The sequence below is a fragment of the Bombina bombina genome, chromosome 1, assembly GCF_027579735.1.
Source record: "Bombina bombina isolate aBomBom1 chromosome 1, aBomBom1.pri, whole genome shotgun sequence".
Lineage (NCBI taxonomy): Eukaryota > Metazoa > Chordata > Amphibia > Anura > Bombinatoridae > Bombina > Bombina bombina.
The window spans coordinates 60,252,086-60,279,374 of record NC_069499.1 but is presented as its reverse complement, the minus strand read 5'-3'; the positions used below and the strand labels follow the sequence as shown (position 1 = coordinate 60,279,374).

Sequence of the window (27,289 nt, the reverse complement as noted above, 5' to 3'; positions counted from 1 at the left end):
TGGGTTTGCTATTGTGGCGCGCAGAGCGCTTTGGTTGAAATCTTGGTCAGCGGATGCGTCTTCCAAGAACAAATTGCTTAACATTCCTTTCAAGGGGAAAACGCTGTTTGGCCCTGACTTGAAAGAGATTATCTCTGATATCACTGGGGGTAAGGGCCACGCCCTTCCTCAGGATAGGTCTTTCAAGGCCAAAAATAAACCTAATTTTCATCCCTTTCGTAGAAACGGACCAGCCCCAAGTGCTACGTCCTCTAAGCAAGAGAGTAATACTTCTCAAGCCAAGCCAGCCTGGAGACCAATGCAAGGCTGGAACAAGGGAAAGCAGGCCAAGAAACCTGCCACTGCTACCAAGACAGCATGAAATGTTGGCCCCCGATCCGGGACCGGATCTGGTGGGGGGCAGACTCTCTCTCTTCGCTCAGGCTTGGGCAAGAGATGTTCTGGATCCTTGGGCACTAGAAATAGTCTCCCAAGGTTATCTTCTGGAATTCAAGGGGCTTCCCCCAAGGGGGAGGTTCCACAGGTCTCAATTGTCTTCAGACCACATAAAGAGACAGGCATTCTTACATTGTGTAGAAGACCTGTTAAAAATGGGAGTGATTCATCCTGTTCCATTAGGAGAACAAGGGATGGGATTCTACTCCAATCTGTTCGTAGTTCCCAAAAAAGAGGGAACGTTCAGACCAATCTTAGATCTCAAGATCCTAAACAAGTTTCTCAAGGTTCCATCGTTCAAAATGGAAACTATTCGAACAATTCTTCCTTCCATCCAGGAAGGTCAATTCTTGACCACGGTGGATTTAAAGGATGCGTATCTACATATTCCTATCCACAAGGAACATCATCGGTTCCTAAGGTTCGCATTCCTGGACAAGCATTACCAGTTCGTGGCACTTCCTTTCGGATTAGCCACTGCTCCAAGGATTTTCACAAAGGTACTAGGGTCCCTTCTAGCGGTACTAAGACCAAGGGGCATTGCAGTAGTACCTTACTTGGACGACATTCTGATTCAAGCGTCGTCCCTTCCTCAAGCAAAGGCTCACACGGACATAGTCCTGGCCTTTCTCAGATCTCACGGATGGAAAGTGAACGTAGAAAAGAGTTCTCTATCTCCGTCAACAAGGGTTCCCTTCTTGGGAACAATAATAGACTCCTTAGAAATGAGGATTTTTCTGACAGAGGCCAGAAAAACAAAACTTCTAAACTCTTGTCAAACACTTCATTCCGTTCCTCTTCCTTCCATAGCGCAGTGCATGGAAGTAATAGGTTTGATGGTAGCGGCAATGGACATAGTTCCTTTTGCGCGCATTCATCTAAGACCATTACAACTGTGCATGCTCAGTCAGTGGAATGGGGACTATACAGACTTGTCTCCGACGATTCAAGTAAATCAGAGGACCAGAGACTCACTCCGTTGGTGGCTGTCCCTGGACAACCTGTCACAAGGGATGACCTTCCGCAGACCAGAGTGGGTCATTGTCACGACCGACGCCAGTCTGATGGGCTGGGGCGCGGTCTGGGGACCCCTGAAAGCTCAGGGTCTTTGGTCTCGGGAAGAATCTCTTCTACCGATAAATATTCTGGAACTGAGAGCGATATTCAATGCTCTCAAGGCTTGGCCTCAGCTAGCAAAGGCCAAGTTCATACGGTTTCAATCAGACAACATGACGACTGTTGCGTACATCAACCATCAGGGGGGAACAAGGAGTTCCCTGGCGATGGAAGAAGTGACCAAAATCATTCATTGGGCGGAGACTCACTCCTGCCACCTGTCTGCAATCCACATTCCAGGGGTGGAAAATTGGGAAGCGGATTTTCTGAGTCGTCAGACATTACATCCGGGGGAGTGGGAACTCCATCCGGAAATCTTTGCCCAAATTACTCAATTGTGGGGCATTCCAGACATGGATCTGATGGCCTCTCGTCAGAACTTCAAGGTTCCTTGCTACGGGTCCAGATCCAGGGATCCCAAGGCGACTCTAGTAGATGCACTAGTAGCACCTTGGACCTTCAAACTAGCTTATGTATTCCCGCCGTTTCCTCTCATCCCCAGGCTGGTAGCCAGGATCAATCAGGAGAGGGCGTCGGTGATCTTGATAGCTCCTGCGTGGCCACGCAGGACTTGGTATGCAGATCTGGTGAATATGTCATCGGCTCCACCATGGAAGCTACCTTTGAGACGAGACCTTCTTGTTCAAGGTCCGTTCGAACATCCGAATCTGGTCTCACTCCAGCTGACTGCTTGGAGATTGAACGCTTGATCTTATCAAAACGAGGGTTCTCAGATTCTGTTATTGATACTCTTGTTCAGGCCAGAAAGCCTGTAACTAGAAAAATTTACCACAAAATATGGAAAAAATATATCTGTTGGTGTGAATCTAAAGGATTCCCTTGGAACAAGGTAAAGATTCCTAAGATTCTATCCTTTCTTCAAGAAGGATTGGAGAAAGGATTATCTGCAAGTTCCTTGAAGGGACAGATTTCTGCCTTGTCTGTGTTACTTCACAAAAAGCTGGCAGCTGTGCCAGATGTTCAAGCTTTTGTTCAGGCTCTGGTTAGAATCAAGCCTGTTTACAAACCTTTGACTCCTCCTTGGAGTCTCAACTTAGTTCTTTCAGTTCTTCAGGGGGTTCCGTTTGAACCCTTACATTCCGTTGATATTAAGTTATTATCTTGGAAAGTTTTGTTTTTGGTTGCAATTTCTTCTGCTAGAAGAGTTTCAGAATTATCTGCTCTGCAGTGTTCTCCTCCTTATCTGGTTTTCCATGCAGATAAGGTGGTTTTACGTACTAAACCTGGTTTTCTTCCGAAAGTTGTTTCTAACAAGAACATTAACCAGGAGATAGTCGTGCCTTCTTTGTGTCCGAATCCAGTTTCAAGAAGGAACGTTTGTTGCACAATTTAGATGTTGTTCGCGCTCTAAAATTCTATTTGGATGCTACAAAGGATTTTAGACAAACATCTTCCTTGTTTGTTGTTTATTCTGGTAAAAGGAGAGGTCAAAAAGCAACTTCTACCTCTCTCTCTTTTTGGATTAAAAGCATCATCAGATTGGCTTACGAGACTGCCGGACGGCAGCCTCCTGAAAGAATCACAGCTCATTCCACTAGGGCTGTGGCTTCCACATGGGCCTTCAAGAACGAGGCTTCTGTTGATCAGATATGTAGGGCAGCGACTTGGTCTTCACTGCACACTTTTACCAAATTTTACAAGTTTGATACTTTTGCTTCTTCTGAGGCTATTTTTGGGAGAAAGGTTTTGCAAGCCGTGGTGCCTTCCATTTAGGTGACCTGATTTGCTCCCTCCCTTCATCCGTGTCCTAAAGCTTTGGTATTGGTTCCCACAAGTAAGGATGACGCCGTGGACCGGACACACCTATGTTGGAGAAAACAGAATTTATGTTTACCTGATAAATTACTTTCTCCAACGGTGTGTCCGGTCCACGGCCCGCCCTGGTTTTTTAATCAGGTCTGATAATTATTTTCTTTAACTACAGTCACCACGGTATCATATGGTTTCTCCTATGCAAATATTCCTCCTTAACGTCGGTCGAATGACTGGGGTAGGCGGAGCCTAGGAGGGATCATGTGACCAGCTTTGCTGGGCTCTTTGCCATTTCCTGTTGGGGAAGAGAATATCCCACAAGTAAGGATGACGCCGTGGACCGGACACACCGTTGGAGAAAGTAATTTATCAGGTAAACATAAATTCTGTTATTTCACCAGACAACGAGGGGAGAGTTATGCCGACTAACTCGCCTCACGTGTCAGTACCTACATCTCCCGCTCGGGAGGTGCGTGATATTGTAGCGCCGAGTACATCTGGGCGGCCATTTCAAATCACATTACAGGATATGGCTACTGTTATGACTGAAGTTTTGGCTAAATTACCAGAACTTAGAGGCAAGTGTGATCACTCTGGGTTGAGAACAGAGTGTGCTGATAATATTAGGGCCATGTCAGACACTGCGTCACAGGCGGCAGAACATGAGGACGGAGAACTTCATTCTGTGGGTGACGGTTCTGATCCAAATAGATTGGATTCAGATATTTCAAACTTTAAATTTAAGCTGGAAAACCTCCGTGTATTACTAGGGGAGGTGTTAGCGGCTCTGAATGATTGTAACACAGTTGCAATACCAGAGAAAATGTGTAGGTTGGATAAATATTTTGCGGTACCGGCGAGTACTGATGTTTTTCCTATACCTAAGAGACTTACTGAAATTGTTACTAAGGAGTGGGATAGGCCCGGTGTACCGTTCTCACCCCCTCCGATATTTAGAAAAATGTTTCCAATAGACGCCACCACACGGGACTTATGGCAAACGGTCCCTAAGGTGGAGGGAGCAGTTTCTACTTTAGCTAAGCGTACCACTATCCCGGTGGAGGATAGCTGTGCCTTTTCTGATCCAATGGATAAAAAATTAGAGGGTTACCTTAAGAAAATGTTTGTTCAACAAGGTTTTATATTGCAATCTCTTGCATGTATTGCGCCTGTCACGGCTGCAGCAGCATTTTGGTTTGAGTCTCTGGAAGAGACACTTCAATCATCTACACTAGATGAGATTACAGACAAACTTAGAACCCTTAAGTTAGCTAACTCATTTATTTCAGATGCCGTAGTACATTTAACTAAACTTACGGCTAAGAATTCCGGATTTGCCATTCAGGCACGCAGAGCACTGTGGCTAAAATCCTGGTCAGCTGATGTTACTTCCAAATCTAAATTGCTTAATATACCCTTCAAAGGGCAAACCTTGTTCGGGCCCGGGTTGAAGGAGATTATCGCTGACATTACAGGAGGTAAAGGCCATGCCCTGCCTCAGGACAAAGCCAAACCTAGGGCTAGACAGTCTAATTTTCGTTCCTTTCGTAATTTCAAAGCAGGAACAGCATCAACCTCCTCTGCACCAAAACAGGAAGGAGCTGTTGCTCGCTACAGACAAGGCTGGAAACCTAACCAGTCCTGGAACAAGGGCAAGCAGGCCAGGAAACCTGCTGCTGCCCCTAAGACAGCATGAATCGAGGGCCCCCGATCCGGGACCGGATCTAGTAGGGGGCAGACTTTCTCTCTTCGCCCAGGCTTGGGCAAGAGATGTTCAGGATCCCTGGGCGTTAGAGATCATATCTCAGGGATACCTTCTGGACTTCAAATCCTCTCCCCCAAGAGGGAGATTTCATCTGTCAAGGTTATCAACAAACCAAATAAAGAAAGCAGCGTTCCTACGCTGCGTACAAGATCTTTTATTAATGGGAGTGATCCATCCAGTTCCGCGGTCGGAACAAGGACAAGGGTTTTACTCAAATCTGTTTGTAGTTCCCAAAAAAGAGGGAACTTTCAGGCCAATCTTGGATTTAAAGATCCTAAACAAATTCCTAAGAGTTCCATCGTTCAAGATGGACACGATTCGAACAATTCTGCCCATGATCCAAGAGGGTCAGTACATGACCACAGTGGATTTAAAGGATGCTTACCTTCACATACCGATTCACAGAGATCATTACCGGTATCTAAGGTTTGCCTTTCTAGACAGGCATTACCAGTTTGTAGCTCTTCCATTCGGACTGGCTACGGCTCCAAGAATCTTCACAAAGGTTCTGGGTACTCTTCTGGCGGTACTAAGACCGCGAGGAATTTCGGTAGCTCCGTACCTAGACAACATTCTGATACAAGCTTCAAGCTTTCAAACTGCCAAGTCTCATACAGAGTTAGTACTGGCATTTCTAAGGTCGCATGGATGGAAGGTGAACGAAAAGAAGAGTTCTCTCTTTCCACTCACAAGAGTTCCCTTCTTGGGGACTCTGATAGATTCTGTAGAAATGAAGATTTACCTGACAGAAGACAGGTTAACAAAGCTTCAAAATGCATGCCGGGTCCTTCATTCCATTCAACACCCGTCAGTAGCTCAATGCATGGAGGTGATCGGCTTAATGGTAGCGGCAATGGACGTAGTACCTTTTGCACGCCTACATCTCAGACCGCTGCAATTGTGCATGCTAAGTCAGTGGAATGGGGATTACTCAGATTTGTCCCCCACTCTGAATCTGAATCAAGAGACCAGAAACTCTCTTCTATGGTGGCTTTATCGGCCACACCTGTCCAGGGGGATGCCATTCAGCAGGCCAGACTGGTCAATTGTAACAACAGACGCCAGCCTACTAGGTTGGGGCGCTGTCTGGAATTCTCTGAAGGCTCAGGGACTATGGAATCAGGAGGAGAGTCTCCTTCCAATAAACATTCTGGAATTGAGAGCAGTTCTCAATGCCCTTCTGGCTTGGCCCCAGTTAACAACTCGGGGGTTCATCAGGTTTCAGTCGGACAACATCACGACTGTAGCTTACATCAACCATCAGGGAGGGACAAGAAGCTCCCTAGCAATGATGGAAGTATCGAAGATAATTCGCTGGGCAGAGTCTCACTCTTGCCATCTCTTCAATCCACATCCCGGGAGTGGAGAACTGGGAGGCGGATTTCTTAAGTCGTCAGACTTTTCATCCGGGGGAGTGGGAACTTCATCCGGAGGTCTTTGCCCAGATACTTCGACGTTGGGGCAAACCAGAGATAGATCTCATGGCGTCTCGTCAGAACGCCAAGCTTCCTCGCTACGGGTCCAGATCCAGGGATCCGGGAGCGGTTATGATAGATGCTTTGACAGCACCTTGGACCTTCGGGATGGCTTATGTGTTTCCACCCTTCCCGATGCTTCCTCGATTGATTGCCAGAATCAAGCAGGAGAGAGCATCAGTGATTCTAATAGCACCTGCATGGCCACGCAGGACTTGGTATGCAGATCTAGTGGACATGTCATCCTGTCCGCCTTGGTCTCTACCTCTGAAACAGGACCTTCTGATTCAGGGTCCATTCAAACATCAAAATCTAACTTCTCTGAAGCTGACTGCTTGGAAATTGAACGCTTGATTTTATCAAAACGTGGTTTTTCTGAGCCAGTTATTGATACCTTAATACAGGCTAGGAAGCCTGTTACTAGAAGGATTTACCATAAAATATGGCGTAAATACTTATATTGGTGCGAATCCAAGAGTTACTCATGGAGTAAGGTTAGGATTCCAAGGATATTGTCTTTTCTACAAGAAGGTTTAGAAAAGGGGTTATCCGCTAGTTCTTTAAAGGGACAGATTTCAGCTCTGTCCATTCTTTTGCACAAACGTCTGTCAGAAGTTCCGGACGTTCAAGCTTTTTGTCAGGCTTTAGCTAGGATCAAGCCTGTGTTTAAAACTGTTGCTCCACCATGGAGTTTGAACTTAGTTCTTAATGTTTTACAGGGTGTTCCGTTTGAACCCCTTCATTCCATTGATATCAAGTTGTTATCTTGGAAAGTTCTGTTTTTAATGGCTATTTCCTCAGCTCGAAGAGTCTCTGAGTTATCTGCCTTACATTGTGATTCTCCTTATCTGATTTTTCATTCAGACAAGGTAGTTCTGCGTACTAAACCTGGGTTCCTACCTAAGGTGGTCACTAACAGGAATATCAATCAAGAGATTGTTGTTCCATCCTTGTGTCCTAATCCTTCCTCGAAGAAGGAACGTCTGCTACACAATCTAGATGTAGTCCGTGCCCTGAAATTTTATCTACAGGCAACTAAGGAGTTTCGGCAAACGTCTTCCCTGTTTGTCGTTTATTCTGGCCAGAGGAGAGGTCAAAAAGCTTCGGCTACCTCTCTCTCGTTTTGGCTTCGTAGCATAATACGATTAGCCTATGAAACTGCTGGACAGCAGCCTCCTGAAAGAATTACAGCTCATTCTACTAGAGCTGTGGCTTCCACTTGGGCCTTTAAGAATGAGGCTTCTGTTGAACAGATTTGCAAGGCTGCAACTTGGTCTTCTCTTCATACTTTTTCCAAATTTTACAAATTTGACACTTTTGCTTCTTCGGAGGCTGTTTTTGGGAGAAAGGTTCTTCAGGCAGTGGTTCCCTCCGTATAAAGAGCCTGCCTGTCCCTCCCGTCATCCGTGTACTTTTGCTTTGGTATTGGTATCCCAGAAGTAATGATGACCCGTGGACTGACCACACTTAACAGGAGAAAACAAAATTTATGCTTACCTGATAAATTCCTTTCTCCTGTAGTGTGGTCAGTCCACGGCCCGCCCTGTTTTTTATGGCAGGCTAAAGATTTTTTTGGATTATACTCCAGTCACCACTACACCCTTGGGCTTCTCCTTTCTCGTTGGTCCTTTGGTCGAATGACTGGAGGTGACGTAGAGGGGAGGAGCTATATAGCAGCTCTGCTGGGTGAATCCTCTTGCACTTCCTGTAGGGGAGGAGATAATATCCCAGAAGTAATGATGACCCGTGGACTGACCACACTACAGGAGAAAGGAATTTATCAGGTAAGCATAAATTTTGTTTTTTTGCTAGTCTGTGCATAAAGTGTTAAGTCACCTCCAGAATTGAGATATGCAGTTTTCTAGTTAAAGCTACTTAAAGAGACATGTGAGCAAAAGAAAGACCTTCATAATTCAGAAAACAATGTACAGTTTTACAAACATTTTCAATGTACTTTTTAATGGCTTCCTTTATTGAAACTTAAAGGGACAGTCTACACCAGAATTTGTATTGTTTAAAAAGATAGATAATCCCTTTATTACCCATTCCCCAGTTTTGCACAACCAACACAGTTATATAACACTTTTTACCTCTGTGATAACCTTGTAGCTAAGCCTCTGCAAACTGCCCCCTTATTTCAGTTCTTTTGACAGACATACATTTTAGCTAATCAGTGCTGGCTCACCTGAACTCCACGTGCTTGAGCACAGTGTTATCTATATGACACACATGAACTAACACCCTCTAGTGGTAAAAAACTGTCAAAATGCCCTGAGAGAAGAGACGGCCTTCAAGGGCTTAGAAATTAGCATATGAACCTCCTAGGTTTAGCTTTCAACTAAGAATACCAAGAGAACAAAGCAAAATTGGTGATAAAAATAAATTGTAAAATTATTAAAAATTACATTCTCTATCTGAATCATGAAAGTTTATTTTGGACTAGACTGTCCCTTTAAACTTTTTTTTGATGAGATCATACTGAGGTAGGTTAAGTAGCGTACATGTGTCTTTAGCACTATGTTCCTGTAGCAGTGGGGTGTAATAATGTTGTACAAGAAACCGATACAGGGAGCTTTAAAATGCAGTACAACTCTACTGTAACATAAGCTAATGCTGTGTAGCTAGAAGCACTACATAAAAAAGATAAGGATTTACACATACTGAGAGTACATCTGTCTTTGGATAGGAGACATCCAAGGAGTGTGTGCTGCAGTAAGTGAATGCTGAGCTGTGGGTGTTCTGAACACCTGGGGGCTGCAGGTCAATAATTTATAGCCACATATAAAGTTATAATTATTACACACAAATAAGGTAAGGTTGCTGGGTACCCTCTATCTTCTGTTCTCTCCTTTTAGGGGGCACTTTTGATTTTTAACCACCAAAAGCACACATTTTTTCCCCTGGGGCTGCAAAGACTAGTACAGAGGGCCAAATAAGGCACTCGGACCGCCAGTTGGCTATCCCTGTCTTAACACTACCTGATGCAGCAAAAGCTCCCCCTACATGTAGCTTGTCAAACATTGCTACACACAATACTGCCACATAGTATTCATGCTCCTGAGCCTCATGGAAAGGTTTCCATGTCCCTTTAACACTAGTGTCTTTTGTATAGTAAAATAAAATGCATGTGATGTAATAGATTTAATGCTGCTTGAGCTACGTGAATTAGTGCACAACCGGTTTGAGCAGTTCTGCAGTTATTGCTGATTGCGTCATTTTAAGATTTGATATCTTCCTTTGTTTTTAAGGATGATAAAGACAGTGATTCTAATAAGGAACCTCTGGATGACCTGTTTCCCAATGACGACGATGATCAAGGCCCAGGAAGTAAGTGTACTGCAGGTGATGTGGCTCTGCTAGCTCATTATTACAGGAAGTCATCCTCTCATACTGCTCACTGCAGTACATACATCCGGAGGATAAACTTTTTAGTTTCAGTGCTAGTCCGTTGTTTTGTGGCCCTGCACTGTGTGTCATTTTTTTTAAAGAAACAGTGTATTGTAAAATTGGCTTCCTCTTAAAGAGTTTCTAAGGACTTGTTATACCAGCGGCAGAGTATACTATGCATGGGGATTTATGTGAAATAGTTGTTTTTTGCTCTTTAAAACCACAACCCAACCAAATGGGCTGAGCCTGCAGGGAAAGCAGGCCTCCCTATTTTTTTTCTATATGTATAAAGGTATTCTTATCTTTGTCTGTATACACAAAAGACCATTACTTAGAAAGTGAAATTAACATTTAACATTTTACTACCTATCTCTCCAAACCCACTGTGATCTCTTCTGCTGCTTCTTGTTAGCATGGTTTATTTTATAGCCATAGCTACTGTACTAAATTTCTTTCATAAGGTGGTTAGAGTCCATGAGCCATAACATTTGTTATTAAGCTGCCTCTACCTAGAGGCAGGCAAATATAACCCAAAACATTAAGAGCTTTAATAATCCCTCCTGCTTCCCCATAGTTTTCATTTTTGCCTTCTCAAGATAACTGGTGAATGGTGCATTGCTGTTAATTTAGAACGACTGAAAGGGGTGCTCAAATTGTCTCTGAGGCCCGTCATACCCCTCAGAGAACCAAGAAAGAGGTCAGGGGGGTGCACAGGAGTACTATGGCTGGTGAGTGTAAATCTCTTGCTGGAGTTGTTCACCAGCCTGCCACAGTGGTCACTGGGACTGGTTCTGAGTCACCTATTGTTGGCACATTGGGGCGCTTCCTACCAAAGATCCTGAGTTGGTGACATATAACTTGAATGAGGACATTGCTGCATTTCAGGTAAGTGTGGCTGTGGGTGCACACAAGGTAAGTAGAAGTTTATTTCTTTTTCGTAAAATGATGATGGGCCACAGTACTACATAACATATGGGATATATTTCCAGCCACTAGGAAATTTGCCTTGTACTTGTCCATTACTGTCTATCCTTCTGAAGCTAAAATAACATATACAAAATAGTGATGGTTTGTTTAGTGGCTGTCCCCAAACTAATTAAGCACAAGCATAAATCTGGGGATGTAACTTAGTCTTCTGAGGTAAATATGCAAAATATTTTAAAATGTGTGCTTATAACCTAAAAGGTTCAGATTTAATAGCATCCTCTAGGCAGGTGTTTTTTTGCAAGGACATTTAGGCAGCTGTACACCACAGCACATTCTTATGTGATGTACGGTGTACCCAATTTACTATATGTGTAATTATATATTGTACTGAACATAATGACATGGTGCCATTACCATTTATTTATAACTATCTGCACTATTAATACTTATAAGTCAATTAAGAATTGTACTTTCATTGTTGCCAGGGGATGTAAACATATATATATTTTTTTTTATTTTTTTTTTATGTCAGTCTGCATTTTATATACTGATATAGATTTTATGCTCTTTGGAATATTATTTGCAGTAATGAACCTCATGCAGGTTATTTACACTATTATGATATACAAATTGCTAAGTGTTGTAAAAAAATCCCCCCCCCCCCCCCAAATAAATACACTCCCTAATCTAAGAATAAACGACCAATAGCCCTTAAGAGGGCTTTTTTGTAGGACATTGCCCTAAATAAATCAGCTATTTTACATTAAAAATAAACAAAGTCCCCCCTAACAGTAAAAAAAAACCCCCACCCACCAAACCCCCCCCCAAAAAAAAACAACTAACACTAATAAACCTAAACTACCAATGGCCCCTAAAGGGGGGCATTTGTATGGGCATTGCCCTTTAAAAGGGCGTTCAGCTCTTTTTCACTGCCCTTAAAAGGGCATTCAGCTATTTTGCAAATTGCCCAATAAACCCTAATCTAAAAAAACAACCCCCCCTCCAAAAACCCTAACCCTAAAGCCCCAAATAGGTACTCATAGTTTCAGAAGTCCGGCGGAGAAGGTCTTCTTCCAGGCAGGTTCATCATCTTCATCCACAGCGAACGCAGAGCGGAGGTCCGGAGCGGTCTTCCCAGATGTGGCGTTCCTTGGCAATGGTCCTTTCAAAATCGGCCAATAGGATGAAAGCTACTGAAATCTTATTGGCTGATTTGAACAGCCAATAGGATTTTAGTAGCTCTAATCCTATTGGCTGTTTTGAAAAATTCAACCAATAGAAATGCATGGTACCCCAAATTGCAGGACCTTGCATTCAGTATATGACGGACATCAAATGAAGAGGAGCCTCCATGCCGCCGAATATTGCCACATCTGGGAAGACCGCTCTGGACTTCCGCTCTGTGAAGCCTTCGCTGTGGATGAATATGATGGACCCACCTGGAAGAAGTGCGTACCTTTTTGGGGCCTTAGTGTTAGGTTTTTGTTTTTTTTTATTTGGTGGGTGACTGTTTATTTTTAATGTAAATGAGCTGATTTCTTTAGGGCAATGCTCTACAAAAAGCCCTTCGTAAGGGCTATTAGTAGCTTAGTATTAGATTAGGGGGTGTTTTTATTTTGGAGGGGATTTTTTCTTCATAAATGGAAAGAGTCCACAGCTGCATTAATTACTTTTGGGAATTCAGAACCTGGCCACCAGGAGGAGGTAAAGACACCCCAGTCAAAGGCTTAAATACTCCTCCCACTCCCTTCATCCCCCAGTCATTCTTTGTCTTTCGTTCCCGGAGGTTGGCAGAGAAGTGTAAGAAGTTTTCGATGGTCTCATATGGAGGGTAGTACTCTTTGGCATGGGACTGGAGTTTTAAGTAGTCCTGTCAGCCTCTCAGTGAGAGCATGGGTGAAAGAGTCCGGAAATGCAGGGTGAGTCTTTCTGCGACACCATCCCGACTCATATTAACAGCTCCATAAGCAATCAGCGTTGACTAGTTTCACTGCCTACTTTTTTCTATCAAGTCAGATTGCAGAAGCAACGCTACTATCTGTCACACTTGAAGGGCTGTGTTCCTGTTCCACGGCATAGATTCCGGTAAGATCGTTTCATTTTACTTTCATCATGGATGTATTGTAATTACAACTGTTTATCCGAGAGGGGCTACAACCTTTCGGGGATAACTTTAACATAGGGTCTCAGTGAGGTCCTTTTTGTATCTAGAAATCAAGGTTTAATCTCTCCTGAGGGGGGTTATTGAACAGGGGGGTTTATAATCCTGTTTATGTTAATCTGTCTGCTACTGTGTAGTGTTGCTTCGGCTCATGGCTATTTTGGAACATAACGGCCTATGTCTAGTGACGCAGCCTTTATGGTCGGGCACACTTTTGCATGGACTGCACGGTTTACCTTGTGAATCCATTTCCGCATTCCTGACCATGTGGCGACGGAGATATCCTGGTCCGCTGGTGTCTGGTTCTCTGGAGTTGGTGAGTGCCCCAGCCATTGGGGGTGTAAGGTGCTGTTTAGATTTTTCTTAGTGGTCCATTTTTTATTCAGTGTCCCAGTTATGGAGGATTCTGATTTTTTTTTTGGAGACGGATGTCTCTGATTTAGACTCTACTTCTTGCAAAGAATATTAATCCCCATCAGTTATGTTTCCGAATGCCGATTTAGAGTGCTCTGTTCCTCGGGATCGGGGAATCAGGTGCCCACTGAGCCATCCGCCTCTGGGGACTCTATTTCCCATGAGACGAGTTCCCTACCACCAACTCTTACTACGCATGCAGGTAACCTAAATGCTCCCGCCGGAGGTTACGACACGGGTCCGCATGGCCATATCTTTGGCGCTGGCGCATCTGCACCGCACCTCCCGGGAGTGTGCTTACGATATTGTCTGTGTTCCGTCAGGGGCTCGTCAGGTGTGGGATCGCCTGGTCCAGTTCAGCCCTCCGGGGGAGCGACTGCCCCTGAGGCCTCAGGGGGTCAATCTTCAGGGCCGGTGTTTTCTTTTGTCCCTGCGGAGGTATGATGCGCCTTTTGTTATAGACTAGCCCGCCTTCGTGTTCTACTAAGGCACGTTTTTGGCGCTGCTGGATCCCACTCTTAATGGGTCTGGGAAATCTCAATATTAATCTTCGACTGGCTTGCATGCATAGACATAAGGGAATGAAGTAATTTTCTTATAGTCTTCGTTATTTGTGTATCCTGTTCCAGTTCTGAGCTTGGAAGTCTCGGACCCCTGTTGGGCTGGTCCTGCGGAGCTGTCCGTTCTTCCTGGGCGATAACCTACGGGTTGCCTTATCTTTTATCTTCATCCGGTGAGGATGATTTTTATTTGGTCTAAAGCTCAGGTTGTGGTATGATGTTTTCTTCTGGAATTGATGCTGGCGATTTTGTGGTTGCACTGTTTACAAAAGTCTGACTGTTCTTTATCCCTCCATCTCGGGGGAGACTCTAGGGGGCCTTGACAGTGCTGGGGCCCCTGGTTTCAGGCTGGTCCTGACTGGGTACAAAGACACGTGGCGCCTTTTTATGTCCGGTTGGTCCTGTCAGGGCGCCTAGTGATCACAATATTATTTGTGTTGTTTTCTTGTTTTAATTTACAAACTTCAACTAGCATCCTGAAAGGACTTGAGGGTCCGTGGTTGCTTAGGGGCATGGGGGATTGGTTCAGTCCTCATTTGCCTTTCAATCTAGTGGGCTGGGACTCCGTTGAGATCCGTGGCGACATGCTCAGTCGTTTCCGATTTTTTGGAAACTAGAGTGTTCCTTGTGGGTTGGTGGCTTGGAGGATTTAGGTAATTCATACCGCCGTTCTTACGGTTTTGCCTTTCATAGTCTCTTTCCTTTTAGAGGTTCTCTTCCTTTGGGTGGAGACTTTATGGACTTCAGTTTTTCTGGCAACTTTGGCCGCTTCATTAGGAAGTGAAGGCCGTGAGGCTCTGTCTTTCTTTGGGAGTTTGTCGTCTCCATATCAGGGGCAATAGGAGGTGTTGTCTCTTTTTCCAAGCTTTTTGCTTAGGGGATGTTTTTCTGCTTGGGTTCGGGATGCTTGCATTCTTCTTCCTTGGGTGTGGTCCTCTGGAACGTTAATCTGAAAAGATTATGGAGACTAGCCTTTCTTCTACTCTTTCGGGTGACTCTGTTCTCGTTCTCATTTCCCTTAGTGTTGCCCTTGGGGCCTTTGGGCTCTAGAGAAATTGCGTGACTTTGTCGCGGCCTAACACCTTGTTGGGGGGGTGTTGACCTCCGGCTAAGGGTGTTCTCTTTCCTTTGGGCTGGGAATTACAAGTGAGTCCTGTAACCGTCCTCCGGGTTTCCCATCCCCTGTGAGGTGTGATTGCTACAGACGGGGTATCTTGTGTTCCCTGGGTGTGTCGTTCGTTTTAGGACGATTTTGGGTCCCGGGTCTAAGGTTCTTGTCTTGGATCCTTCTTAGATGTCTGGAGACTTATAGTCCTGTGGACTGGTTCGGGACGACCCAGTTTTTTCAAGGACCCTATGTTTCGACATAGGGACTAGCTCATTGGACTTGCAAGCGCTCATTGGACTTTCAAGCAGGAAGGCCAGAGTTCACATCTACCTTAGGGTACTGGTTATAAACTTTAAGGCCTTTGGACGGAGTGTGCTCCTCTTCATGTGGAGTTTTTTTTTCTGTTGGGTCAACAGTGTTTTGACCATACTATGGCTTCATGTCTTGTGGACATGTACGCTGTTCCCTTTTGAGTGGATAGTTTATCTTCCTTTATGAGCTTGGGTTCCTCGCTCTGGAGTGTCTTTGTCCTGCCCTGTGTGTAGGAGGTTGGATCAACTGGCTTATTTCTGTAAGGGGCAGCATCTGCTGCTCTGTGGGCTCTGTTCCACCTGTTGGAATTTGATCTCTCTAGGTATAGACTGTCTAAGAGAGCTGTGACAGGTCTTCCTACGGATCTATTGCACTTTTCTTTGTTCCAGGTCCCAGGGGGTTCTCCTTGGCAGTGCCTTATTTTGGAGGAGCGGATTGGGTTGTCACCCGAGCTCTGTTGACCATTCCCTGGAGTCTTGTGATTGGGGTCTTTCTGTCCCCACTGTCTATCAGACATGTCTGTCGCTTGGGCTGGTCCGGTGTTGGAGCAGGATCTGAGATCTGTTGCTCTGCTAAATTCGTCCTCAGAGCATTCGAGGTACGGTAACCCTCTTGAGGTTTCTCCTTTCTCCATATTCAGGATTTGTGGGAAGGACTGGCGGCTCTTAGATAGCCTGCGACGTTATCCGCTGGTTAGTGGATACTTAGCAATCTGAAGGATCCTGTCTTCAGCTGCTTTCTGTTTGCCCTGCAAGTATTTAAGTTTCAGAGTAATTTTTAGATGACTAAAGCGTGCAGTGTTTTTGCTTCAGGTGTTGTTCGTCAGACCTATCTGAGCTTGCTGCACAAGGTTTTGTTTCTTAATGCTTTGATATTCTGAGCTACCTTTTTGTGACTTGGGGACCTTCGTCTTCAGTTGCTTTTTAGAATGCGGTTGCACTGTGTTGCGGGAAGATCCTCTCTGTTTCAGACTCCCGGCCTTATCCCGTGGTTTCTGTTTTTCTGGGGTCTGGACGTTGCCTCCCCTTGTTTCTATGAGACTGGACTCTGTTGGTCTGTAGTTCCTTATGCTAGCTGGACAGCTAGCTCAGCATACTAATTCACTGTGGCTACTCTATAGCAAATTGAGGGGTTACAAGTCAATCTCTGGCGAGGTCTACTCAGCCTTCCTCCTTTCGAGGTTGATATGATGAGCAGTGCCTTGAGCCCCTTAAGGGGTATTAGCCGCACTTTACAAGTACATTCATGTTTTCTCCGTCTCTTTCCTTCTCTGTGGAAGTTTACGGTAGCTTGTTCCCTTTCTTTAGTAAGGGGCGTGTTTGAAGACCGACTGCTGGGCGATGGTGTCTCCTGGAGGCTGTTGACTCATTTGAGTCTAGTTCCTGCGGTCTCTAGCAAGACTTGTGGACTATCTGTGGGTCAGTGTCCTTGGGTCTTTTCCTTTTCCTTTGTTGGGTAGGGGTTTTCAGGCCTGGTGCCCTCAGAATTGGCCGCCTCTTGTACCCTCCAGTTTTTGCATTCATTGTCCTCTATAGCATGGTTATTGTTTTCCCAAAAGTAATGAATGCAGCTTTGGACTCTTTCCATTTATGAAGAACAACATAAATTATGCTTACCTGATGATAATTTTCTTTTCTTCAGATGGAAAGAGTCCACAGCTCCCCGTCCGTTTTTTTTTTTATGCGGGGCGGCCATAATTTTTGTTCTTCTGGCACCTTTTCACCCTGATCTTTCTTCTACTGTTCCTTGTTCCTCGGCAGAATGACTGGGGGATGAGGGGAGTGGGAGGAGTATTTAAGCCTTTGGCTGGGGTGTCTTTGCCTCCTTCTGATGGCCAGGTTCTGAATTCCCAAAAGTAATGAATGCAGCTGTGGACTCTTTCCATCTGAAGAAAAGAAAATTATCAGGTAAGCATAATTTGTTTTTTTATTTTTATAGGGGTATTGGTTTAGGTTTAATTTTATTATTTTGGATAGCTTTGTTTTTTTTGGTATTTTTACTTTTTTATTTTTTGTAGCTTGGGGGGTTGCATTTTTAATACATAGTTGTATACGTTTTTATATATTTTAGGATCCATCAGGAAGAATAGTTCAGGTATCTGGACTGATTCTCTTTGTCCTTCAAGAGATCAAGCGTTTTGTTCTATTTGAAGCAGAGTAATCCTTATTGACCAGCCGTCCTATCTCATGTTACCAAAGATCCTTCAGAGGCGGCAGCCTTTATAAAAGGATTTGGAGGATATGGGAATAATTAATCCCAGTACCTGTGTAACCTCAGGGCCAGTTTTTTTTTTTACCCCAGTCTGTTTATTGTCCAAAGGGATTTACAGTCCTGTCCTGGATTTAACATCCCTAAACATGTTGTTCACAGTTCCCACTTGTATAATAGGAACATTCTTCACTGTTTTTACCCTTAATCCAAAGTTTCAGTTTCTGGCTATTATAGAACTCAAGGATTCTTATCTGCACATCCCTATACACAATTGCTTTCAGCCCCTGAGCTTTGTATGTCTGTAAAACTTTACCAGTTTGCCACCCCATATTGGATTCAATCTTGCCAGTGAACAGAATCAGGACATTTCAGTTGCTCCTTATCTGAATGACATACTAGTGCAAGCTGATTTCCTGTTGATAGCTATTGCTCAGTATCGATGTACCCAAAAGCTTATTATATCCTGCTATATGGGTAGCATTTACAGGAGTCAAGTTTATTTTGCCCCTTTTCACTTGAGAACCGTTTAATGGCTTTGTTACCTCAGTAGTCAAATAATTATTTACATTTGGCATATGGATTGTTTTGGATTTTCTATCAGTCAATTTTTTTCTTGAGGACACATAGTCTGTCTTTGACATTTTGGGACATCCTTCCTTCCTCAGTCTTGGTATATTGTGTCAATGGACGCCAGTCCCTCAGGGTTGGGCCGGTCTGGTTTTCTTGAAGAATGAAATTAATTTGGTAACCTCTAGAGACAAGCTTACAACCAACATTTTGAAACTTCAAGCAATCTTTTGTGCTCTTCAGCCCTGGCCCCTATTGAAGGAGGAGTAGTTTATCATTTCCAGTTGTACAACACCTCGGCAGTGGTTTACATAAATCATCAAGGGGGGTAACTGCTGTCCAATGGCCATGCATGGAAGTGTCTAATATTCTGTTTTAGGCAGAGTGGAATCATTGCTCCCTATTGGCAATTCACATACCAGGTGTGAACAACAGGCTGGTGGATAATCTCAGCAGTCAATCGGTCCATTCAAGAGCGTGGTATCTCCATTAGGACATTTTTGATCGCTCAGTGATCAAATTGGTCTTACATGTCATGGATCTGGTGACCTCTCACTTATATTACACGCTTCAAAGCTATTGTGCAGATCTAAGGATCCAAAGGCTCACACAGTAGATGCATTGATATGTCCGTGGGACTTTCATCTAGCATACCTGTTTCCTTTGTTTGCTTTTCTTCCAACAGTTGTTACTTGCATCAAACAGTAGTCAACGTTGGTAATTTTATTGCTACAGTCTGGCTCCGCAGGATTTGGTATACGGATATAGTGCAGATGATCTCTTGCTCTCCATAGCATCTTCCTCTGAGAGAAGATCTATTGTCTCAAGGCCCTCTTTTCATCAGGATCTTAAATCTCTATAGTTAAAGAATACTGAACCTAAATTTTTTCTTTCATGATTCAGCTAGAGCATGCAATTTTAAGTAACTTTCTAATTTACTCCTATTATCAATTTGGGTAGCTCTTGCTGATTGGTGGATAAATGTTTGGAACATTGAGGCTTTTAGAAGTGAAGCTTTTAGAAGTGACGCACTTTTTTGGACTGTACGGTTCACCTTGTGTTCGGACGTGGTTCCGTTTTCCATTTCTTCATTGCCGACCGTGTGGCGAAGGAACTTTTCTAGACCGCAGGTGTCTGGTCATAGGAGGTGGTGAGTGCCCCAGCCATTGGGGGTGTCAGGTGCAGTTTTTGTTTTTAATACTTTGGTCCATATTTAAATATCCTCTACCAGTTATGGAGGATTCTGATGCTGAGACTCTGCTAATTTCAGATTCAGTTACGGAGGATTCTGATACTGAGGCTATTTTGATTTCAGATTCTGTGTTTGGTGAATCCGAATTGGCCTTGTTGACTCCTGTCAACCAGTTTTGTTCCGTATGCCATTTCAGAGCGCCTGGTTACTTGGGCTCGGGGAATCAAGGCAAGCCATCCACCTCTGGGGGTCCTGTCCTCCAAGAGGCGATTTCCCTACCAATTCATACTTCTACACATGCGGGTGACCCAGTTTCTGATTCCGCCATGCAGGGTGGCGTGCCCCCCCCCCCCCCCCCGCTTCCACATAATGGTGATTGTTCGTTTGCAGTCCAGATGTTTATTGGAGAATGTGCTTGTGCCCTATTGTCCCGGGCCTTCCGCCTTGGGTGTTGTGCCTTTCTTTACAGGATTGCGCGCCTTAGCGTATTGCTCAGACATGTTTTTAAGTTATTGGATGACCCTATCGTTACCAGATACGGGGATTTTCAGTCTGCTAATTCAAATGGTGCACCTCATTAGACATGTGGGGATGAAGTAATCTCCTGATTGTCATTTGTTTGAGATCTTTCCCAGTTTTGTAAGATAGGGCTCAGTTTGGCTGGTCCTGCGGGTAGGCCTGTATCTTTTTGGGCGTTAACCTCCGGGTTGCCTTATATTTTATTTATATCCGATGGGATGTCTTTTTTATTTGTTTTTGTTTCCTTCGGGAACCTTCTGGGATTGATACTCTTTATTACTTCTTCGGAAGTTGTTTTGGACATGTTAGTCCTATGTTAAAAATGTCTGTTTTTCTGTTTTTTCCCCTATGAGGGAGAATTTATGCAGCTTGGCGGCTTGTCCTGTCGGGTTTGTTCGGTCTTGCGGCTTTTCAGACACCTGGCGCTGTTCTACTCGACTGATTAGGGAGAAGCACGGAGTGCTCAGGTTATCATTGTTTTTTCATGTTCAACTAAGCATTCGAGAGGACCTCTGGGTCCGTGAAGTGAGAAGGATTGTTTCAGTCCTTATAGCCTTCAGTCATAGATGACCAGGCAGGGGAGTTTTCTGCTGCGTCACTCTCTCTGGCATCAGAATTTAGAGTTTTCCTCCCCCATGTGGTGGAGGGTTGGAGGGCTTAATGCCCCTTACCACAATTGAGCAGTTTGGCCTCAGTTTTAGGCCTCTGGATTTGTCCTTTTGGACAGCATATACAGGATAACTGTCTAGCATGCGAAAGGTTTGCAGTTTGAAACCGGTTGCAGCTCTTGACACCTTGCAGGTGTATGCCTAAGCTGTTTATAGTGTATCTAGATGCAGCTCTTACTCTTTGACGTGTACTGTCTGTCAGAGTTATAAGAGACCTTCGGGTCTTCTCCCTTATCTCTGGGTGAGTGGCTCTCCTTTTAGGGATCTGTATTTCCGGGTGATGGTTGTTCCCTGTGGGGACTTTGTTTAGCTCAGGGTTTTCCGGAGCTTGGTAGGCGTAGTGCCTTTCTCTTCCTTGTGTTCTCTGCTTGTGCAGAGGTGATAGGGAGACTAGTCCTGCTAGTAGGATTTCTTTTGACCTCAAGGTATCCCTTGGTTGTACTGAGGATCTGAGAAGTATTTTCATACGACTTCTAGCCTTGCTCCTTGGATCATTGGACTTTAGCTAGGGGTTCCTTCCTTCCTTTGGTAGGGGCTTTCAAATTCTTTTCGCTATCCAGATTTTCTGGATATGCACCCATACCCTTGTGTCTGGCTTTTTTGGCCAGTTGAGGTATTTTATTTCTAGGGTAAGGTATGCCTGAACTATTAGGTGGCTTCCGGTTGCTGAAGCTTTGCTTGGCCTTTTTCCTGACCCAGTCTGAGTGTTTTTTTGATCCTGGATCTCAGGGCTGGTCGGGGTGTTCCTCGGTAGTAGGAGCTTGGACTTTGTCCTTGCTCCATCTACCTAACCTGTTCATGGTTGGCCAGGTTTTCGGAGTAATTTTTACTCTTTGTCACAGAGTAGCCCATGACGTCTGGGGGTTAGCCGTGTGACTTGAGCCTCAAGGGTGGTTGGTCCATACCCAACTGCTGGCGTTGTATGTCCAATTTCTGGTGCGCCTTCGGGTTGCATTCCCCTGGTCAGCTTGCCTGTGTTCCCGTGGATCACCTGCTCTGCAGGCGAATGGGTTGGCTGTGCCTCTGCTCGGCAAGCCACTTGTAGGGGGTCCTTTTCTAGGACATCTGTTTTGGGTATTTCTCTTCCCATTAGCCAGTTGACTTCGGGCCTTGAGGACAGTTGTTGCCCTTCCAGCATCATCCCTTTTCTTTAGGGGATACTCTCCTCCCTATGGAGATGGAGTCCTTGCCTGGGGCTTCTCCTAGATGGGAGGCAGAAAGGTGGGATTGGTTCCCCCTGGGGTCTTGCTGACTCCAGGCAGACTTGCTGGGCCTTTATTTGATAGATCCTTAGGTCTATGGCCTTGTTGTCTGTTTTCAGAGTCGGGTTGTACTCTGTGGGGATGGCTGTGCTATCCTTACAGTCGTTCCTGTACCTGTTTCGGGATTCTATTGTTCCCCTGTCTTGGATCCCTGAGGCTGGGTGGGTCCAGCTGGGTGTGGGTCTGCAGGTCAGGATGGCCGAGTGATCTAAGGAACTGCGTTCGGGTCGTAGTCTCCTCTGCATGTGTGAGTTTTGTTGAGTCTATCCTGTTAACTTAGTGCGAGAGTATAGATTTCCTTTCAACTTGCTCCATTGATTAGAAGAGGGTTTACTCTTCCTTCAGGTTTGAGGGTATACTCTCCTTCTTGGGTCGCCTTGATTGAGGTTTTGTGTTCCCCTTTTTAGGGACCTGTGTGTAGGTCCGGCATCTGTCTGGGGGTGGCTTTGCAGTCTGTTTCTTCCTTGACTGCTGCTTCTTCCTTGCAAGTACCCTCTGTGTCGTTCTGGTCTGAACTCTGTGTTCTCAAACTTGGGGATTTTCACCTGGGTGTATTACACACTTTTTCATGGTTGAATACTCTGGTATTCTAGGGTCAGACTCTGGGAGGACTTTGCCTCTTCAGTTGCATTCCGTGCTTGCAGGAGGCTGAAATAGACGTCTGTTCTGTCTCTGTGCCCGGTCTTATCCCGGGTTTCGCTTGGTATAGGCGTGGACTCCTTTCCCTCTTTGGGCCCCTTTGGGTCTCTGTGAATGGGCTCACTCGTGGAGGTGTTCCTTTTGTTTTAGGGGACCTTTCGGTTTCCTTGGTTTTCCTTTGCCTTGTTCCCTTGGGAGTTTTGGCTGGTGTCTCCTTCCTTTGGGTAGAGGTTCAGGCCTGGTGCCCTCAGTATGGGCCGCCTATTATACCCTCCCGTATTGGCCTTCTGTGTCCTCTATATTGTTTTCCCTAAAGTAATGAATGCAGCTGTGGACTCTTTCCATTTAAGAAGAAAAACATAAATTATGCTTACCTGATAATTTCCTTTTCTTCTGATGGAAAGAGTCCACAGCTCCACACCCGTAATTTTATGTGGGGCGTCATTATTCTTCTGGCACCTTTCACCCTGATATTTCTTCTTCTGTTCCTTGTTCCTCGGCAGAATGACTGGGGGATGAGGGGAGTGGGAGGAGTATTTAAGCCTTTGGCTGGGGTGTCTTTGCCTCCTCCTGGTGGAGAGGTTCTTATTTCCCAAAAGTAATTAATGCAGCTGTTGACTCTTAATTTAAGAAGAAAAGTAGTAGAAATCGATGGATTCCTTGGTTCAAAATAAAAAAAACTTGAATACAGAAAAAATTAGATTCAGATTCCAGGCTGGAGATATAGGAGTCACAATTGGCCTAAGTCTAACTACCTGTTTTCTGGTCTGCATCAAAGTTTCAAAGAACGAATCTGAGAAACCTCAAACGCCACGCCATTAAAGCGATACTGAACCCAAATTACACATGGGTTCTTATTTCCCAAAAGTAATGAATGCAGCTGTGGACTCTTTTCATCAGAAGAAAAGGAAATTATCAGGTAAGCATAATTTATGTTATTTTGGAAGGTACTCCTGCTATTTCTTCAGCAAGTATTGTTTCTGAGTTGTTAACCTTGTCTTGTAATTTTCCTTTTCTAATTGAACACAGAGAGAAGGCTATACTTTGTACCAAATATGATTTTCTGCCTAAAATAGTTTCTAAGGAAGCTACCAATCAAGAATTGGTTGTTTCTTCATTGTGTTCAGATCCTGCTAACGCTAAGTAGCGGCTATTACATAATATGGATGTATCTTCAAGCTACTAAATTTTCCAGACAAGCTTCTGGTTTTCTTTCTAATCTAGGAATCGTAAATGGCAGAGAGCTATTAAGGTAGCGTTGGTCTCTTGGTTCCAAGGAGTGAGTTAAAAGGCTTACTTGATTTTTCACCACCAAGAGTATTCAGCTCTTCTACAAGAGCACTTGGGTTTTTAAAAAGATTATGCATATTTGGAACCGATTTTCAAAGCTGCAACATGTCTTCTCCGCTTACTTTTTTCAGAGTTTATCGCTGTAGGCAGGAAAGTCTTTCACACAGCAGTGTCGACTAAATAAGAACTGCCAGAAAATATGCCCCACCCTTTTCCGTAACATAGACCATCGACTTTGATATTAATCCCATATGTTATCATCCTTTTATGAAAGAAAACCAAATTTGTGCTTACCTGATTATTTTCTTTTGGAATGATGATGATCCTATGGCCCTGCCCGTTTCAATTTTTAGGCCACCGTTCTAATGATCCTTTTACTAATCCTGCTTTGTCTTTCCTATTCTTTACTTGGCTATCCATTTTAACTAAGAGAGAGGAGGGAGGCATTTTAAGCTCTGATATGGGTTCCTGACCTACTCCTAGGCAGGGAATATATCCCATATGTTATGAAGGACTGTGGACCATCGTCATTCCGAAAGAAAATAATTTATCAGTTAAGAATACATTTTGTTTTGTTTCCACTCATAGCTCTCAATGTTTGGATCAGATTTGGTTACTGAAATGCTGTACCTAGCTGGGGGGGGGGACCGGACCCTCTTTTGAATTAGAATTTATGGACGCACATAATTTTCATCTGAGCTGAAGACAGTGATATGCACAAGAGGCTATTGATGAGGGGGGAATTCATCTTAATAGCAGTGAGACATATGCTGAGATCTCTATAGTGGTCCTAGACTTTATGGTTTGTGTGCATTATACTTTAATTTTGTGACAGACAGCAGTTAGACCTCAGTATGAGCATTATGGAAGGGAGGGGGTTAACCTTTTGGCAATCTTTCTGTAGCACTCCTGCCTCCTCCTTCCTGCTCAGTGCACCATTGCCATCTTTTGACCAGTAATTAGGGCAGTGTCTCCTCCATGGAATCTCACTTTGGTTCTGAAAGCTTTGCAGGTTCATTCTTTTGAACCTATGCACAAGGTGGATGTTCAGTTCTTGTTTTGGAAGACCCTGTTTATTCTAACTATCTCGTTAGCAAGGAGAGTTTCTGGGATGTCTGCTTTATCTTGTAATCAACCTTATTTAGTGTTTCATCAAGATAAGGCTGTTCTAAAAACGTACTATAATTTCTTGCTTAAGGTGTTTTCTTCATCTAATATCAATCAGGAGATTGTTGTTCCTTCTTTGTGTCCTTCGCCAAAGAATTTAAAGGAACATCTTTTAAACAACCTAGATGCTGTTAGGTTGCTAAAGATTTTAGACAGTCTTCTTGTGTATTTTTGGGGCACTGTAAAGGCCAGAAAGCTATAATTACAATGATATATTATTATTATTTCTTGGATAAAGCAGTTGATTCACGAGGCTTACTTGGAGGCTGGGAAATATCCACCACCTTGCATTACTCATTCTACTAGATCTGTGTCCACATCTTTGGTTTGTCGAAATTAAGCATCCATTAAATACATTTGCAAAGCTGCTACTTGGTCTTCTCTCCATACCTTCACAAAGTTTTAAACTTTTTTTATGTTTTCACCTCTTCGGAGGCTGCATTTGGCAGAAAGGTTCTATAGTCAGCTATGTCTGGTCAGTAATGTGCCTGCTCAGTTTATCCCACCCAAAACATTTTTCAGGGGCATTGTGGACTCCATGGCTTGGGTATTGGATCCTAAATGTTATGGCTTGTGTACAGTTGCCACTTTATGAAAGAAAACATAATGTATTCTTACCTGATAAATTTCTTTCTTTCATGGTGGTGAGAGTCCAGATAACCCACCCAGAATTGTTTTATCTGACTCTTATGACCTGCACCTGCTTTGTTCTTCCTACTTTTCTGTTTTTCTCCTTTTCTGGGCTTTACAGCAGACTAAGGGGAAGTGGGAGGGATTAAAGCCTCCTGGTGGAGGGAGCTTAATCCCAAATGTTATGACTTGTGCACTCTCATTGCCATGAAAGAAAGAAATTTATTAGGTAATGCCTATAAATACACCCCTCACCAGACCCACAATTCAGTTTTACAAACTTTGCCTCCTATGGAGGTGGGGAAGTAAGTTTTTGTGCTAGATTTTTATGATTTCTTTTGTGATAAGCGCTTCTAAGCATTCTGAAGCCCAATTCCTCTCAGAGTACAGTGTTTGTCAGAGGGACGTGAAGAGGGTATTGCCTATTGATTTTTATGGTTTTCCTTGTGTGAAATCTTTTCAAAGGTTCTTTGTTATTGGTCATAGGGATTTATCTTCTACCTCCCTTTTCAGATCGACAATATACTCATATATACCATTACCTCTGCTGATACTTTTTCAGTACTGGTTTGGCTATCTGCTATATCTGGATGGGTGTCTTTCGGTAAGTATGTTTTCATTATTTAAGACACTCAGCTATGGTTTGACGCTTTATGTATTAATATAAAGTTTTAAATATATGTATTTTACTTATACAGGGAGTGCAGAATTATTAGGCAAGTTGTATTTTTGAGGATTAATTTTATTATTGAACAACAACCATGTTCTCAATGAACCCAAAAAACTCATTAATATCAAAGCTAAATATTTTTGGAAGTAGTTTATAGTTTGTTTTTAGTTTTAGCTATTTTAGGGGGATATCTGTGTGTGCAGGTGACTATTACTGTGCATAATTATTAGGCAACTTAACAAAAAACAAATATATACCCATTTCAATTATTTATTTTTACCAGTGAAACCAATATAACATCTCAACATTCACAAATATACATTTCTGACATTCAAAAACAAAACAAAAACAAATCAGTGACCAATATAGCCACCTTTCTTTGCAAGGACACTCAAAAGCCTGCCATCCATGGATTCTGTCAGTGTTTTGATCTGTTCACCATCAACATTGCGTGCAGCAGCAACCACAGCCTCCCAGACACTGTTCAGAGAGGTGTACTGTTTTCCCTCCTTGTAAATCTCACATTTGATGATGGACCACAGGTTCTCAATGGGGTTCAGATCAGGTGAACAAGGAGGCCATGTCATTAGATTTTCTTCTTTTATACCCTTTCTTGCCAGCCACGCTGTGGAGTACTTGGACGCGTGTGATGGAGCATTGTCCTGCATGAAAATCATGTTTTTCTCGAAGGATGCAGACTTCTTCCTGTACCACTGCTTGAAGAAGGTGTCTTCCAGAAACTGGCAGTAGGACTGGGAGTTGAGCTTGACTCCATCCTCAACCCGAAAAGGCCCCACAAGCTCATCTTTGATGATACCAGCCCAAACCAGTACTCCACCTCCACCTTGCTGGCGTCTGAGTCGGACTGGAGCTCTCTGCCCTTTACCAATCCAGCCACGGCCCCATCCATCTGGCCCATCAAGACTCGCTCTCATTTCATCAGTCCATAAAACCTTAGAAAAATCAGTCTGGAGATATTTCTTGGCCCTGTCTTGACATTTCAGCTTGTGTGTCTTGTTCATTGGTGGTCGTCTTTCAGCT

At 43.9% G+C, this 27,289-nt stretch overlaps 1 protein-coding gene across 6 annotated transcripts in view; it reads left to right on the top strand.

The window, feature by feature from the left end:
• KLC1 (kinesin light chain 1) overlaps nucleotides 1–27,289 on the top strand; it is a 169,708-nt gene that overhangs the window by 70,183 nt on the left and 72,236 nt on the right. For all 6 annotated transcript variants that reach the window (XM_053697402.1, XM_053697401.1, XM_053697400.1 and 3 more), the window contains exon 4: nucleotides 9,813–9,891. In XM_053697402.1, the coding sequence (XP_053553377.1) occupies nucleotides 9,813–9,891 (79 nt within the window). The remainder of the gene's footprint in view (nucleotides 1–9,812; nucleotides 9,892–27,289) is intronic.